The sequence below is a fragment of the Syngnathus floridae genome, chromosome 1 (assembly GCF_059516105.1).
Source record: "Syngnathus floridae isolate MCC-2025c chromosome 1, RoL_Sflo_1.0, whole genome shotgun sequence".
In the NCBI taxonomy this organism is placed as follows: domain Eukaryota; kingdom Metazoa; phylum Chordata; class Actinopteri; order Syngnathiformes; family Syngnathidae; genus Syngnathus; species Syngnathus floridae.
The window spans coordinates 6,148,729-6,163,745 of NC_142413.1; the positions used below are offsets into that span (position 1 = coordinate 6,148,729).

The 15,017-nt window shown below is 46.9% G+C and overlaps 1 protein-coding gene across 1 annotated transcript; it reads right to left on the minus strand.

Annotated features, from left to right (window-relative positions):
- Window positions 1–1,310: 1,310 nt before the first annotated feature.
- LOC148403715 (secretory phospholipase A2 receptor-like) lies at window positions 1,311–15,006 on the minus strand. The gene is made up of 37 exons (XM_088376925.1): window positions 14,752–15,006; window positions 12,149–12,351; window positions 11,978–12,084; window positions 11,718–11,830; window positions 11,601–11,645; window positions 11,373–11,528; window positions 11,186–11,286; window positions 10,663–10,783; window positions 10,542–10,592; window positions 10,303–10,470; window positions 7,668–7,787; window positions 7,474–7,581; window positions 7,356–7,385; window positions 6,804–7,006; window positions 6,633–6,739; window positions 6,407–6,519; window positions 6,289–6,342; window positions 6,064–6,219; window positions 5,832–5,917; window positions 5,550–5,661; window positions 5,422–5,469; window positions 5,175–5,342; window positions 4,814–4,936; window positions 4,622–4,729; window positions 4,524–4,556; window positions 4,315–4,452; window positions 3,939–4,082; window positions 3,682–3,816; window positions 3,442–3,590; window positions 3,240–3,360; window positions 3,114–3,165; window positions 2,984–3,047; window positions 2,784–2,914; window positions 2,667–2,716; window positions 2,433–2,606; window positions 2,220–2,365; window positions 1,311–2,141 (listed from the first exon to the last, which is right to left on the minus strand). Exons 1-37 carry the CDS (start codon window positions 14,810–14,812, stop codon window positions 2,004–2,006), a joined length of 4,137 nt encoding a protein of 1,378 aa, XP_088233051.1. The 5' UTR covers window positions 14,813–15,006; the 3' UTR covers window positions 1,311–2,003.
- Between the last annotated feature and the right edge of the window lie 11 nt (window positions 15,007–15,017).

Sequence of the window (15,017 nt, forward strand, 5' to 3'; positions counted from 1 at the left end):
AATCATGAAATCAGAGCATGAGAGTGGGGATGAAATGAGGTGTAATTCAATGTATTCATTTAACAGTAAATCGAAATCATGAAATCCAAGTATCAAAGTGGGAATCAAATGACGTGTCACTGCATTTGTGTTCAAGTACAGACGAGAGTGGAGAAACTTTTCCATTCACGCCTCTCAGAATTTGTGTTGATTTTCAGAGAGCACGAGAAAATAAATACATTTAGTGGACGTACTTGTGAATGAAAATGAGCGAGGAGACGATGAGCAAATGAATCTGAGAGAAATGAGGGGGAAACGTCTCCAATTGAGCCTTGCGGGCCTTGAGTGCAAAAGTTTGCACACCATGCCCGGATCTAGTGGCTTGTTGGCTCTTTGGGGGAAGCAAACGCTTGATGACTCAGACTACTCCTCGATGGGATTGTTATCTTGTACACATTTTCAGGCTCTTACACAGGGCGACCAGATTTGGGTTTTTGAAAAGGAAGGGGGGTGGGAGTGGGGGGGTCATGAATGTGTCTGTGTATGTTATGACACAAATGACATGTCTGTATCGCAATTGCATTTATTGGTTTGAATAGCGCAAAACATACGTAAAATACTTTGGATTAATAATATTTATAATATAAATATAATAAGAAAAGGTCTGAATGAAAGGGCTGAATGAAAAATTTGATATTCTTATCGAATTTTTCATTCAGCTCCTCCGTGAACGTGCAGTTTCGTTTCGGCATTGCTTGTAAACACTCGGTGTAAGCTGACGAGCCCACCCTACATCCGCACGCACACACACGCACACACGCACACACACACACACCGAGTGACAATCAGCAAAGTGATACATTTGAGGAGAAAGGCGTGACTCATTTGCGAACCATACTGAGAAACCTGGAATGGAGTGAATTGAGTGATTTTGAAATTGCCCCAGACATCTTTTTAGCGTTCAAAAGTAGGACATGTGCGGGAAAAAGAGGACGAAAATATACAATTTTGAAGCCTGGCACCTGGACCCATAACACAAATGAACAAATCGGGAAACCAGTTAAAATTCCTTGCACATTTGTTTTGAAAAGAGCCAAGGTCTGTCTATCCATTAATAGCAATATCAAAATTGTTACAAAGCAGTATACAATCATTTTTTTTCCAAATGGTTCCAAAGAGCAATACAAAATGCACCCAAATGGCGTCATGAGGAAGTCTGACTAATACTCGTACCTCGGGCGTAATAAACTAGTGATCAAATTGACCAGATTATAAAATTGCCCTATCCAAACCAGTAAACGATTAAATGAGTTAACCAGGTGACACACCGATTGTCTTTATTATTTTATTTATTTTTTTTGGTCTAATAAACAAGGTAAAACAACAGACGGTATAATAATGCATGGCAAATTTAACAATAAGTAAATGAAATATAAGAAATCAATGATGAAAACGCACGGTAAATCTAAGAATAATAACATGGTAAATTGGACAAAGGATTAATAATGCATGGTAAATCATCAGATGGCATAATCATAATGTATGGTAAATTTAACAATAAGTAAATGAAATATAAGAAATCAATGATGAAAATGCACGGTAAATCTAAGAGAATAATAACATGGTAAATTGGACAAAGGAATAATAATGCATGGTAAATCATCAGATGGCATAATCATAATGCACGGTAAATTTAACAATAAGTAAATGAAATATAAGAAATCAATGATGGAAATGAACGGTAAATCTAAGAGAATAATAACATGGTAAATTGGACAAAGGAATAATAATGCATGGTAAATCATCAGATGGCATAATCATAATGCACGGTAAATTTAACAATAAGTAAATGAAATATAAGAAATCAATGATGGAAATGAACAGTAAATCTAAGAGAATAATACCATGGTAAATTAGACAAAGGAATAATGCATGGCAAATCAATCATAATAATGCATCAATCAGTCAATCAAAATGCATGGTAAATCAGTCCATCCAAATGCATGGTAAATCAAACAGAACGATCATGCAAGGTCAATTGCATTCATATGATTACTCGCCACTTGCATTGGCGCCTTTGTATCCAGCGCAAAACGCTCCATGGGCATCTTACACATGTAGCCGTTGGGTTGCGCGCACGACATCATCTTCCATTTGCCAGACTGAAAGTCCAAGTGAGATTGATTTTAATGCAAAAAAACCTCGTCTCCGGCAAGCGGGTCAATCTTTTCCGCACCCACCTGGCTCGAGGCGACCACGCAATTCTCCAACCTGTCGGCAAGTTCTTCCGGAGCCCAGTCGGTTAAGGTCACCTTCTGGTGGTCCGACCACGCGAATTTGCCGGGAACCACCAGGGCGTTCAGTCCGATCCACGTGTCGCCGGGGGCTGCAAACAGCAAGAGAGCTCTCATTTGCTTTCCAGATACGGCAGCGATCAAGCAGTTGCGACTCACCTGACGTCAGGAGGTCTTGCAGCCAATCCCGCTCAACCTTGGAGCGAATGGACACCAGCTTGGCATTCAGACAGGAGCAGGCTTGTTGAGCGTCGTCCCACGTCTTTCTCTCATCAAAACGTTTGTAGCAAAAGTCTGCAAACTCCTCCCATTCAGGTCCCAAGCATCTCGGCTCTGCGCACAAGATGGCGTCACGTGATGAAGTATGCTTTCTATTCTAGACAGCCTACTCACCCTGCTCAACAAAAGTGTAAGACGGCGACTGAGCCAAAGCGTCACCACCGCTGCAGACAGTAAAGAGAGTGAGAATGAGCCGGGCGTCTTCAAATAGACGCTGCAGTGAGAGCCAACCTCGAGGTGATCCCATTCCTGGGGGAGCTGTTGTAGGCCTTCTGTGGGTCTCTCTTCAGCAAAGTCACAATTCCTCCGATCGCGTTCTCAATGACGCCCGAGTGAATGGCAGCCGCGCAGATGTTTGAATCCTGCACTCAGAAAGCATCTCAAACAAAGAACAAGAACTCTGCTGGCAGGTGGTGAACTAATTAACATACTTGTTTGTAGATATATGTTCCGTAGACCGTGTAGGTTTGGGCGCAGCCCGGGGGGCACCGGACCCTGCGGGAGACCTTGAGTTACGAGGAGGCTTTTCCGCAAGAAAAATCGATGGCGGGTTCGACTCACGTCATTGAACCGTCGAGGCCGAGGCTGGTGGCTGTGCTGCTGCATAAGATGTCTGCGGGTCAGAAGGGCAAATCAAAGGCTGTTTCTTGCTGGGTTTTCCACTGCCCTCCAAACGTCGGCACTCACCGCGAGAGGTGTCGTCAGGCGTGCACCCTAAGACGTCAAAGCGAAGGCCAAAAAACCTTGGCAGGAGGCGGACGTACTGGGCGAACACGAACCTGGTTAGTATGTGCGTCCCCACAACAGGCTGCAAACAAAACACACGCGCGTTTGCAATGAATGACAACAGCCTGGATGACAAAGTTGGAGTCGGCTACCGCTCGCTCACCTGCTCTGGGTGGCGATACCAAGTCTTTCCGTCAGTACTGAACTCTAACTCAAACTTGCTGGAAGAATACTCTTGGTACATACACCTCTGGGTCACAATGCCCGTCACCTTGAAGCGCTGACCAAGGTTCACCTGGATCCAGCTGCCGACTGAGGGCGGAAGGCATTCCATTGCATTGCCAGGATACCAAACTACCAACAACTACGATGAAGAGCTGTGGGGTTTTTTTTTTTTACATACGTATTTTGGCCGGTATCCAGCAACCGCTGCCCCCCAGACGCGCTTTGTGAGGTTCGCCATTTATCTCATACGAAGAGGCTGAAAAGGAGGAATCTGGGATTGTCCCGCCGGCGATGCCCAGACTGTCAAGACACACTGAGGAAAGACAAAACAGTGGAAGGAACGCTCGTTCATTCACTCTCACGTCTGGCCAGCCGTCCGTCCCTAGCCAACGCGCTTTCTGGGGATCCGTTGGATTCTTTCCTTGTGAAGCCCACCTTTCTCCTCGCAGCTGTAGACGATGTGGTGGTATTTGGAGACACCAGGGCAGGGGTCCGTACCCGTAGGTTGAATGGGGCAACGCTGATGTTTGTCACACAATGCTCTAAAGTGAGAGAGAGCCCCTTTCATCCTGCAGCGATCTGCAAATGACAACACAGCGCCATTTTATGCACATTTCATTCGCATACCGACTTCAATTTGTTGCAGGACAAAGGGAATTTCAATGGTTAATGACTAAAGCGTCTAAGTCTTTGCATATTGATATTGAATTATAGGTTACAAATGAGTTACTGGACTGCGTGTGACACCTTGCGACAGAAACGGCTCCAGGACAGCGAGCTAAAATCAACAATGCCACTGGAGGATTCTTACCCTCTGATTTGGCACCGCTACTCAGACAGACGTCGCTACGCCTCCGTCCGAGGAAAGCCGACTGTACGCGGATAACTCTTTCATCTGAACATTTAAGGACTTTCCAATCGTCTTGGCAGAAAAATTCCTTCTTGTAGCCTGAGAGCGAGAGAGCACAACCGTTGACTTCTCTCCGTCTTTTTTTTACAGAGACGTTGAAGCCAACTTACTGTCATGTAGCAGCTGGGGTTTTGCTTTCTTTCCTAGAAGTGGGAACCAGAACGTGTGATGAAGGTCCACCCACCGTGGGGCGTCACATCTCACTTACCTTTTCCTCTTTTCTTGCAGACGTAGCCTTTCATGTTGTTGCACTTGTCACGCTTCCAGTCGCTGCTGCCGGTGAGCAAGGAAAGACATTTCCCCCCTTTGGCGTCACCTGGAGGGAGTGAGGGAGGGGGAGACAAGATCTGAGCGCTCATCCGTTCCTCCAAAGTGCAGCTGACAACCGCCTCAGACCGACCTGCACTCGAGTGGAGGTAAGAGAAGGGGGATCCGTCAGCCCACTTGCTGCCGTCACCCTCGATGGAGGCGTTGGCGCCCAACCACAGGGAGGCGTCATCACCCATCATAATCTTGGCGATACCTTTGGATCCCAAGGAGAACACGCAAGATTCCAAAACGACTCACACTTGACGGGTGTGGCACAGCCATGACAAAGTGCTAACAATACTGCAACAAAGAGTGAAGCAAACAACAAAAAACAACCAAGCAAAGCTGCCCATATCTCAGCTTGATCACGTTTCGAGTTGGAAAGGAAGGTGAAGTAGTAAAAAAAAAAAAGTTTCTTTATGGAGTCATACGCAAAATCACGGGCAGCCTACTCTCTATGAAGCCCTGCTCATGCGAGTCGGTGATGCTGAGCAGGTCCCCTTCGAGGCGTTTGCAGTGGTCTTGCGCCTTCTGCCAGGTCTTGGTGGGCTGGCTGATCATCTGGTAGCAGAAGTCGTTGGTGGGGTTGTCCAGCCACCAGCCGCATTTGTCAGTCCAGCCTGCGAGCAGACCGACGGCGTAAGACGGCATAAGACAGCGGCAGTGCGGCATAAGACAGCGGCAGTGCGGGACACCTACTGACTAGGCTGACTGATGATGGCAGCCGTCGGGTCCCTCTGCGCTTGGCTGCAAGGAAGGGGGGGGACAAATATCAGCAAATGCGATGGATGCGTCCAAAAAGGAGCGCTCGGGAGCGACGTTTGCACCTGTTTTGCAGAAGAATGGCCGCGCCGTTGAGCACTGACAGCCACTCAACTCCCCAACAGAATTTGGGAATGCGCAGTCCCCCTTGGTGTCTTGTTCCCACTTTTTGTACCCCTGCGGACGACACGAGTGTATTGGACTCCTGACGCCCTTCCTCGGCTCACTCGCGCCCACGTTTTGCCCAAAACAATCCAATCGTTGAGCGGCATTTCTCCCCTTTCTTTGATGCTGCTCAAATTTGGACTTTCACAGTGCAGCTTTTGAAAAATAGGCAAATCACTTACAAAGGTTGTTCCGTCACTCCACTCGTAGTCGCTGTCCGTCGTCTTCTTGAGTCCCACCAAAGCAGGTTGTGTGCTCTGCGAGTGATCTTGGGGAAAGGAAGGAAGGAAGGAAGGAAGGAAGGAAGGAAGGAAGGAAGGAAGGAAGGAAGGAAGGAAGGAAGGACAAGAAGAGTTTCAGGGCAAGAAGAGCTTCAGCCAAATGACGAGTGCGGCGGTTCCTCTTGGTGCTCACCATACAGAAATTGGGCCTCTTGCTTAGAGTGGACGCTAGCCAGGTGGCCTCCCTGGGCTTGACAGAACTTCTCGGCATCGTCATAAGCTTTATGCGTCTTCACGTAACGGTAACAATAATCGTCATCGTGGAAGGTGTTGTCGTCGCAGTAGGCAGCTGGGCCCGCAAAGAAAAACGTTACCGTGACAAGACGGCCAAAGTGCAAATAAGCGTGCTGCAACTCACTCGTCACTACAGCAGGACCATGTTTGGGGGAACACGTCTTTTTCTCTGGGCAGCCTGCACAAAAAAAGACCCGTTTGCTTCTTTCATTGGCAACGTGAGCACGGACATGCAGGCTTACTCTGCGGCCGTTTGCACATGTAGGCCAACGAGGAATGACAGGAGCCAGAGCGCCACTTCCCAGGCTCTCCTATTCCCCCTTGGTTGACGTAGGCGCAGGACGCAACGTCGGCGCTGTCGGGAGAAAAATACATTTCCCGTTTTGTTTTTCCTTCCCAAGTGTCTGTCTTCAAAATTGGTTCCAGAACCTCCACCTGACAACAGCATGCTGAGTTGTGAGGTCTTACCTTTCGAGTTGATTTTGGGCCCAGTTGCGGTGTGGGGTTGTCTGGTCATCAGACCAGGCCAGCTTCTGGCTCCCGCCTTCAAAGCGACACCAGGAGTCGTCGCATTTCTGCGGGGAAAAACAACAACAGTCCCAGTTGTCGCTCCAGAGTCCACTGCCGCTTCCATCTCACCTGGTTGGAGAGTCCCAGCCAGAAGGGGGTGTCCTTGTCCATGGTCCCCTTCACAAAGTCCTCCTCGGCCGAGGAGGTGATGGAGAGCAGGTTGCCGCCCAGCCAGACGCAGTGGTGCCAGGCCCCCACCCAACCGTTGGGCTTCACCGCCTTCTTGTAGCAGCTGGAGTTGTGCTCGAGCCACCCGGGAGCACACTTGCTGGCTGAGGGTACAATTTGGGGAACAGATCAGAGCACACTCCTGTTTTTGCCCTGCAGTCCACCTTTTTGAGCAAAGGGTAATTTTCTCTGGTCGGGCAAATTGGAAGATCACTCGACTTGGTTAAGCTCAGGCCGGTGCATATTTTGAAATGAGTCCGGAAAATTCACCCTCACGCTTGAGAAACAACCGCGGCCGCACACAAAGTACCGCTGTACAAGTTAAGACGATGCAAAAAGCATTCAACGCGTGGCTGAGTACTTAATGAAAATGAAAAAAATAAAGCACAGAATTTGTTGGTTGGCATGGTGTGACTTCAGGATCATGTGTTTTTGACGCTCAGTCTGACTTACCGTCAAGAGACGGCAAAGATTCTTTCAGTCCTGCAAGAGGAAAAGAAAAGATAGACATTAAGGCACAGACGGATGTCAAGGGGCGATAACGGACGGTGGGGCGTCATGCCTCACTTACCTTTTCCTCTTTTCTTGCAGACGTAGCCTCTCTTGTTGCCGCACGGGTCGTACTTCCAGTTGCCGCTGCCAGCGAGCAAGGAAAGACAATGCCCCCCTTTGGTGTCACCTGGAGGGAGGGAGGGAGGGAGGGAGACAAGATGTCAGTGCTCCTCCGTTCTTCCAAAATGCAGCAGACAACCGTCTCCGACCGACCTTCAGTCGGGCGCTTGAACGTGAACGAGGATCCGTCAATCCATTTGCCGTCATCGTCATCGAGTGAGACATTGGCGCCCAACCACAGAGAGGACGCTTGTGCCTGACTCTTGATGGAACCTGTGGATCAAAAGAGAGAACATGCGAGAGGAATAGGGGGATGTTAGCCGGGATGACGAGAAATAGTATCAACACCAAGCCAGTAATAACAGTGCGGTATACTACGCTTGAACTATTATTTGATGTTCTAATGATGACATATGCGCTTATATGGTTTCATATCCACTTATTGATACACAAACAATGTATGTTTAAAAAAAAGGGTGACACTACTTTGCGGGTGGTCTTGAAACCAACTATCTGCGATAAAACGAGGGATTACTGTACTATCAAACCTGTCCTGTAAAGAGATATAAAAATAATACAAAGGGGATGTGGAAGGAAGGTATTAAACACCAGAGCTAAAAACAAAAACACAAAGTACCCGGCTTATTGTATTCAAATCGAGCGATCGATAGACAACATGAAAGCGGGGGTCAATGAATTCAATAGTTTTTGGGTTGGTTTTTTTTGGTCAATGTGGGACCTGCCAACTGGCAAGAAAAACACAGGATCCAGACACACTCGGTCGGGGAATGAAGGCTGCTCAATCCATATATTTCTTGGTGTAGAAGTAAAACCTCAACTGAGGACAATGATATTGACCTGTGCATCATGAACAAAAGTTCTTGATGCAATTGCACAACCATTGACTCACATATGCATTATGTCTTACATCTGCTAGATTTCCAAAGGACATGAAAATAGCTACCGTAATTTCCGGACTATAAGTCACGTTACAAACTTCAAGTTGTAAAATATGCAGCTGAAAGCAGTAATCGAGCAGCAGAAAGAAAGTTTGGAGAACCGTGATGTACCAATGGATTACTATTTCAAGTGACGTCAGTGGCACGGCACGGCACGGCGCGGCGCGGCGGTTGTTTACATAAAGTACAAACGCCCACGTAAGGACTTCCGGCATCATTAGCGGTGATCATTTCTAAGTGACACGGAGGACAAAGAGTTTGAAGGAATTAAGGATTTGGAGTGACATAGACGGTTTGAAAAACTATTATGGCTTTTACGCACGCCCGGTCCTACTCTACTGAGTCGGGGGCCGGCGCTCGGCTGAGTGGCTGTCCGCGAACGGTGCATGGGGCTCGGACATGGCCATTACGCACGCCCGGTCCTATGCCATGGAGCTCTCGTGGTTGGAAGTCCACACCGCCACACGCTTGGAAGTTTGTTTTGTTTAATAAAGAGCTGTTTAACAAACCCACGTCTATCCTTGTACTTTGTTAACGCTACAATATAGTTATATACTAGATCTGTGGAATAAGACGAGGCTGACGTCAGGGCGCACGCGCGGCATTGTTGACAAAGGACGAGGAATTTGATCGATGGATTTAATGGATTTAAAGTGCACGGATGGTTTGATAATATTATTGCTTATGTTATAGTTATTTGAAATATAGTTTATCTATCGTTATATGAGCTGTGGAATATTTTGAAGTGCAAGCGCCCTCAGCCGCACGCACCCATTGTTGACAAAGAACGATCGATGGATTTAATGAATTGGAGTGACGCCGATGATTTTATAAACGTGTTATTCATGTAATCGTTTTCTTTAATAACTCTATGTTACGTCAGGCCCATTCTGAGCTCTTTGTTTGTGTTTGTCACGTTAGCATACCTATCGTTTAGCCTGTTGCTATCGTATCAAACGATCGATGGATTTAATGAATTGGAGTGACACCGATGGTTTTATAAACATGTTATTTATGTAATAGTTGTCCTAAATCACTCTATATGTTACGTCAGGCCCGTTCTCAGCTCCTCATTTGTGTTTGTCACGTTAGCATACCTATCGTTTAGCCTGTTGTTGCTATCGTTTAGCCTGTTGTTGCTCGTTCATGACTGTTTTTGGTGTGGGATTTTGTCGAATAAATTGCCTCCCAAAATGCGACTTATACTCCGGAGCAACTTATATATGTTTTTTTCACTTTTTGGGGCATTTTATGGCTGCTGCGACTTATACTCCGGAGCGACTTATAGTCCGGAAAATACGGTACTACCACTGTAGAAATAAACTAATTACACGCCATTCCCTCTCTCTACTCTTTCAGTTCTCCGAGATCCTTGAAAAAGTTTCACAGAAAAACTAGACAACTTTGTTGAATAAAGAAAAAAAAAAAAGTCAATATGGATTCGGGGGGCCCAAGGCAAGCCAGGTAGGGCAGTGCAGCATGGAGGGCTGTAGCTACTGCGTCCTCTGCGGATCTATTTGCCCTGTAGGCAAACTGGTGGGGGTCAAAGATACTACACACAGGCAAAACGGAATCTGAAAGTGTGTCTACTTCTGTTTTATTGATTTATATGTTGAATTATTTGTTTAATGGATTAAGGTGGAAATCTAAAATGCTCTGCTTCCTCCTACTCTAGCATTCTTTGTTGTTGGGGTTTTTGGGTTGCTTTTTTTTCATTTCGGGTGACTTAGATATGGCACTTTAAAGTGCTTTATTTTCCTATTTACGCATTTTAAATATTTACAAAATAAACTTGTTCATGGCCAATATTTCAATTCATGGCCGCCTACCCTCTATGAAGGCCTGCTCGATCAAGTCGGCGAAGCTGAGCAGGTTCCCTTGGTGGGCTTGGCAGTGGTCTTGCGCCTCCTGCCAGGTCTTGGTGGGCTGTGGGATGATCAGGTAGCAGAAGTCGCTGGAGGGCTGGTCCAGCCACCAGCCGCATTTGTCAGTCCAGTCTGCGAGCCAGACATAAGACGGCGTTACGCAAGACAGTGCAAGATGGACGGCACCAGTGCTGGACACCTACAAGGTTGGCCCACCAAAGGTGGCAGCTGTGGACGCCCTCCGCTGCGCTTGGCTGCAGAAGAAGGGGCTATAAGCAAATGCGGGACCCGTCCAAAAGGAGCGCTCGGGAGTGACGTTAGCACCTGTTTGGCAGATAACTGACTGCTTGGCTCCGCATCTGTAGTTCAGGTAGATCCGTCCGGCACCACCTAGTATTGCACAGTCACCACCAGAGTAGCTTCTGTCAATGAGGTCTTCATAGTCCTGCGGACGAGATTTTGGACGGAACTTTAAGCGTGTTGCATTTGATCTGGTCGTCTTCCTGCCGCATTTCCTCACTTAATGGCATGCCTTCGCTCAGTCAACTTTCACTTTAGTTTGTCGGCTTCACATTATTGTCAGTCAAAGTAGTATGAACATTGCAATGAAATGAAGCATGTTGTCCCCTCTCTGGCGAGCCAAAGGTCTCAGGCACAAGGCAACTAAACCTGAAGACCTAAAGACAAACCAGAGGCACCATCCAGGATATTTCCTGGACATCTTAACTGCCTCCTCGCTGTCTCTAAAATCAGAGCGCCAAAAATGTGTCATGGGCTGCCCGATGCCTCAAGACAAAACGAATGCCTGCAAACTGACTTTTCCAAAGGCCTCCAGCAATTCACTTACCAAAGGTGTTCCGTCACTCCAATTGTAGTTGTTGCCCCTCCAATTGTAGTTGTTGCCCTTCTTCTTGAGTCCCACCCAAGCAACATATCTTTCAAAGTGATCTTGAGGAAAGGAGGGAGAACAGGAGCTTCAGGGCAAGAAGAGCTTCAGCCAAGTGACGACTACGGCGGTTCCTCTTGGTGCTTACCACGCAGGAATTGGGCATCTCGCTTAGAGTGGACGCTAGGCAGGTGGGCTCCCCGGGCAAGACAGAACTCCTCGCCATCCTTTTGAGTTTCAGCAATCGGGCCAAAAAGATAGCAATGATCGCCATAAAGGACCTCGCCATCGTCGCAGTCAGAAGCTGAGGCCACAAAGAAAAACATTGAGGAGGAAACCATGACGAGATGGTGCAAATAGGCATGCTGCAACTCACTCTTCATTACAGCAGGACCACTTTTGGGGGAACACGTCGGGCAGTCTGCATAGAAAAAGACCCTGTTTGAGCTTTTCTCCTCTCAAAGTCAACCTGATTACAAACATGCAGGCTTACCCAGTGGCCGTTTGCACATGTAGGCGAAGGAGGAAGCGCAGGAGCCAGACCTCCACGTCCCGGAATTGTGATAAACGTTTTGGTTGACATAGGCGCAGGACGCGACGTCGGCGCTGTCGGTAGATTAAAAAAAAAAAAAAAAAAAAAAAAAAAGGAACATTTTCCTATTTTTCCTTGAGTGGTCCTTCTCAAAATTGGTTCCGGAACCTTTACGCCGACCTCTCCGCCTGACAACAGCATGCAAAGTTGTTACGTCTTACCTTTCGAGTTGATTTGGGGCCCAGTTGCGGTGTGTTGTTGTCTGGCCATCGGACCAGGTCAGCTTCTGGCTCCCGCCTTCAAAGCGACACCAGACCTTGTCGCATTTCTGGTGGGAGAAAAGAATACGGTTCCAGTTGTCGCCGCAGAGTCCACTGCCGCTTCCGTCTCACCTGGTTGGAGAGTCCCAGCCAGAAGGGGGTGTCCTTGTCCATGGTCTCCTTCACAAAGTCTTCCTCGGTCGAGGAGGTGATCGAGACCAGGTTGCCGCCCAGCCAGACGCAGTGGTGCCAGGCGCCCAGCCAACCGTTGGGGACTGCCACCTTCTTGTAGCAGCTGGTGCCGTGCCCGAGCCACCCGGGAGCACACTGGCTGGCTGAGGGCACAATTTGGGGAACAGGCAGACAGATCAGAGCACATCGATGGCATGTTTTTACTCGATGCTCTTCATTGGAGGCATGGTAACCAAATGCACGAGGATTCTGTCGGGGGGACAACGCCCATTGTCCCTTTGGCCCCTTCCAAAAACTTGTCTGTCCTTCATTTCGGGGTGAGCTGCTGATTGTTTGCATCAAAGCATCACTTGTGCCTGCCAAGGATTGATTGGTTGATTGATTCACTTTTATTTCTTCACAACATCATTGATCATGATTCCATGTGCATTGATCATGACATGAGACTGCACACAGCTGCCCCAAAGTTCTGCTATTAAGCTTCAGATGTACGGTGGGACAAACAAAGGATGTAGTCAGCCACCAATTGTGCAAGTTAAAAGATGTCTGTAACTTTCATCAGCGCCACTTTGAGAGACAAAATGAATCGAACTCACAGTGTTAGCGCTTCTTCTTCACCATCAGCGATCCCCACCCACCTGTCACGCACGTGTGGCTGACGTAAGCCCAAATCAGGTCATCGCACATTTCACCACTGGGGGGTGCTAAAGCACAAGGCAACTCAATTGACTGTAACATTGCAATAGTTGGACCCCGCTCCACTCTTTATCTCAGGAAGCTCCTTGAATTAAATGACACAAAGTACAAAGCCAAGCCAGGCCGGGCCGGGCCGGGCTGGGCCGGGCTGAGCTGAGCTGAGCTGAGCTGAGCAGGGGTTTCATGGGGAAGAGGGGCTTTTAAACTGTGGGCTCAGTCAAGTAAACCGAATAAGCACGGGCCTCGAATGGACTCTGAGGGGCAAATGCAATATTCCGATGAGCACGCACTGAAAATCAGTCTCTCTCGAAAAGGTCTGGCGGAATTTTGCAAAGAATTTCAATGAGAAAAAGAAATGGATTTTTGGGAGAGAAATCCTTTGAGAGAAAGAACTGCATTTTTCGGAGCGAAATTCATTATGAAAAAGAAATGAACTACTACTAAGTGAATTCTTTGAAAAGACATTTAGATGATGCAAATGGAACACTCATGGCAGAAATATTAGGAACAGTGTCGCAAGTTCTTTTTGTGTGCGATAACAGAACAAACAGGAAGGTGTGATTATTTTCTGTACAGGAAGTCAACCATATTGTTACCAAGCCGAAGAAATCAGGCATGTTGTGCCCACAAGTTATCTGCTGAGCACTGACACTTTTCAATGGGAAAACAATACCAGCCATCTGTTTTTGTGGGCTTTGGATTCGAGCCAAATTTAATCAAGTCGATATTGTCCCGATTGTGAAAGATAAGGCTGGCAAAACAAATAGCAAAGACAAGAAATCATCTTTGCTCGCAAGTTGAACAAATCATCCTATGGATTTGTGTGTTTATTGATGTCTCTTTGATGAGGTTTTTGATCATATAATTCATGAGACATTTTTGTTCATGAAGAAACACTTATTGTAAAAAGGGCTGTAAGAAGTTATTATGTTAAATTATAATGATTATTTATCATTTAGAATTTCATTACAATGTACATCATTTTCAGTGATTAATTATATTGAGATTAAAAAAACGAGAAATATCTTTATAATAGAGGCGCTAAGAACTATCAGTTGTATAAAGGACTGTAAGAAATAATTATTCATAATATGTCTCAATAATATCAATAATGATAAGAAATAGTTTAGTTAGGAAGAGCGCAGTTTCGTAAAGTAGTGCTTTACAAGTTCATGTGAAGTTCAGCAAGTTCGGCAGGATTCACGGCCAACAAAGAAGTTACTTTGTACACGGTGGTTGTTGTTGCATGATACGTTGTTTTCGTGTTACTTTGTATCGTTATGTGGCGTGGAGAAATGGCGGACGTTTGAAACGTGTGGCTGCCTGCCGTCCGTCGCCCGTCATTCCTATTTCTCACATCCACCACTAGAGGTCTCCCCAGAGCACCGAGATGCGCTCGTCCGTTTGAGTGAGCGTGCCCTTTGAAGGAGCATAGTAGAGCGGCACAGTTTGTCAATTTCGACTCCCTCTATGGGCCCTTTGTAATTACTTCAAAGTCAAGTTGTTCGTATATTCTGACAGAGCAGCAGCCAACAAAGACCAAGACTGGCAACGGTACGAAGAAAGCAATGGCGCTCACTCGAGCAAGAGTGACGTCATCAAAGTTGTACACAGCAACAGCATCCGAATAATTCAAAAGTTTACAGGAGCTAGTCTTTGTGCTCAGAATTGGCTACATTGCAATAAAGTGTTTTGATCTCAGGCACCGTAACGTTTTGACAAGAGTAGAAGCAGATGCAGTCATGCGAACTCGCAGTACAGTACATTTCATCACGTTGTCGACAGCGGTATTGTTTTAGCAATGAACTCCGTTGAACTGACTGTTTTGAATTGACTCAATTGCTTACCTGACGCGCATGTCCAATATAGGCCAAGTATGAGAATAGACCACTCGAGTGCCTCCCACATCTTGGAGAGAGAGACGGCGAAAAAAAAATCGCCTCACTGACCGTCGCAGCAATTGCAGTCAGGAGAAGAGAAACGATAAGTCGCCTTACTGACAATGGCCTGTGGATTCCGGTCAGAAGAAACAAATGGATGGACGTTTGGCGTGCCTGCTCCGAGCCAGAGGCAAGCCAAGCCCACACGCCAACCACGTCACATAGCACAAAAT

What these genes read in the sequence shown, in the direction of transcription:
- LOC148403715 (XM_088376925.1), bottom strand. Translation starts at nt 14,812, where the DNA reads ATGTGGGAGGCACTCGAGTGGTCTATTCTCATACTTGGCCTATATTGG. An exon ending in GGAGTGACGGAACAACCTTT is followed by an intron (nt 5,662 to 5,831) that starts GTAAGTGATTTG and finishes TGTCGTCCGCAG; the next exon opens with GGGTACAAAAAGTGGGAACA. An exon ending in ATCATCAGTCAGCCTAGTCA is followed by an intron (nt 5,343 to 5,421) that starts GTAGGTGTCCCG and finishes GTCTGCTCGCAG; the next exon opens with GCTGGACTGACAAATGCGGC.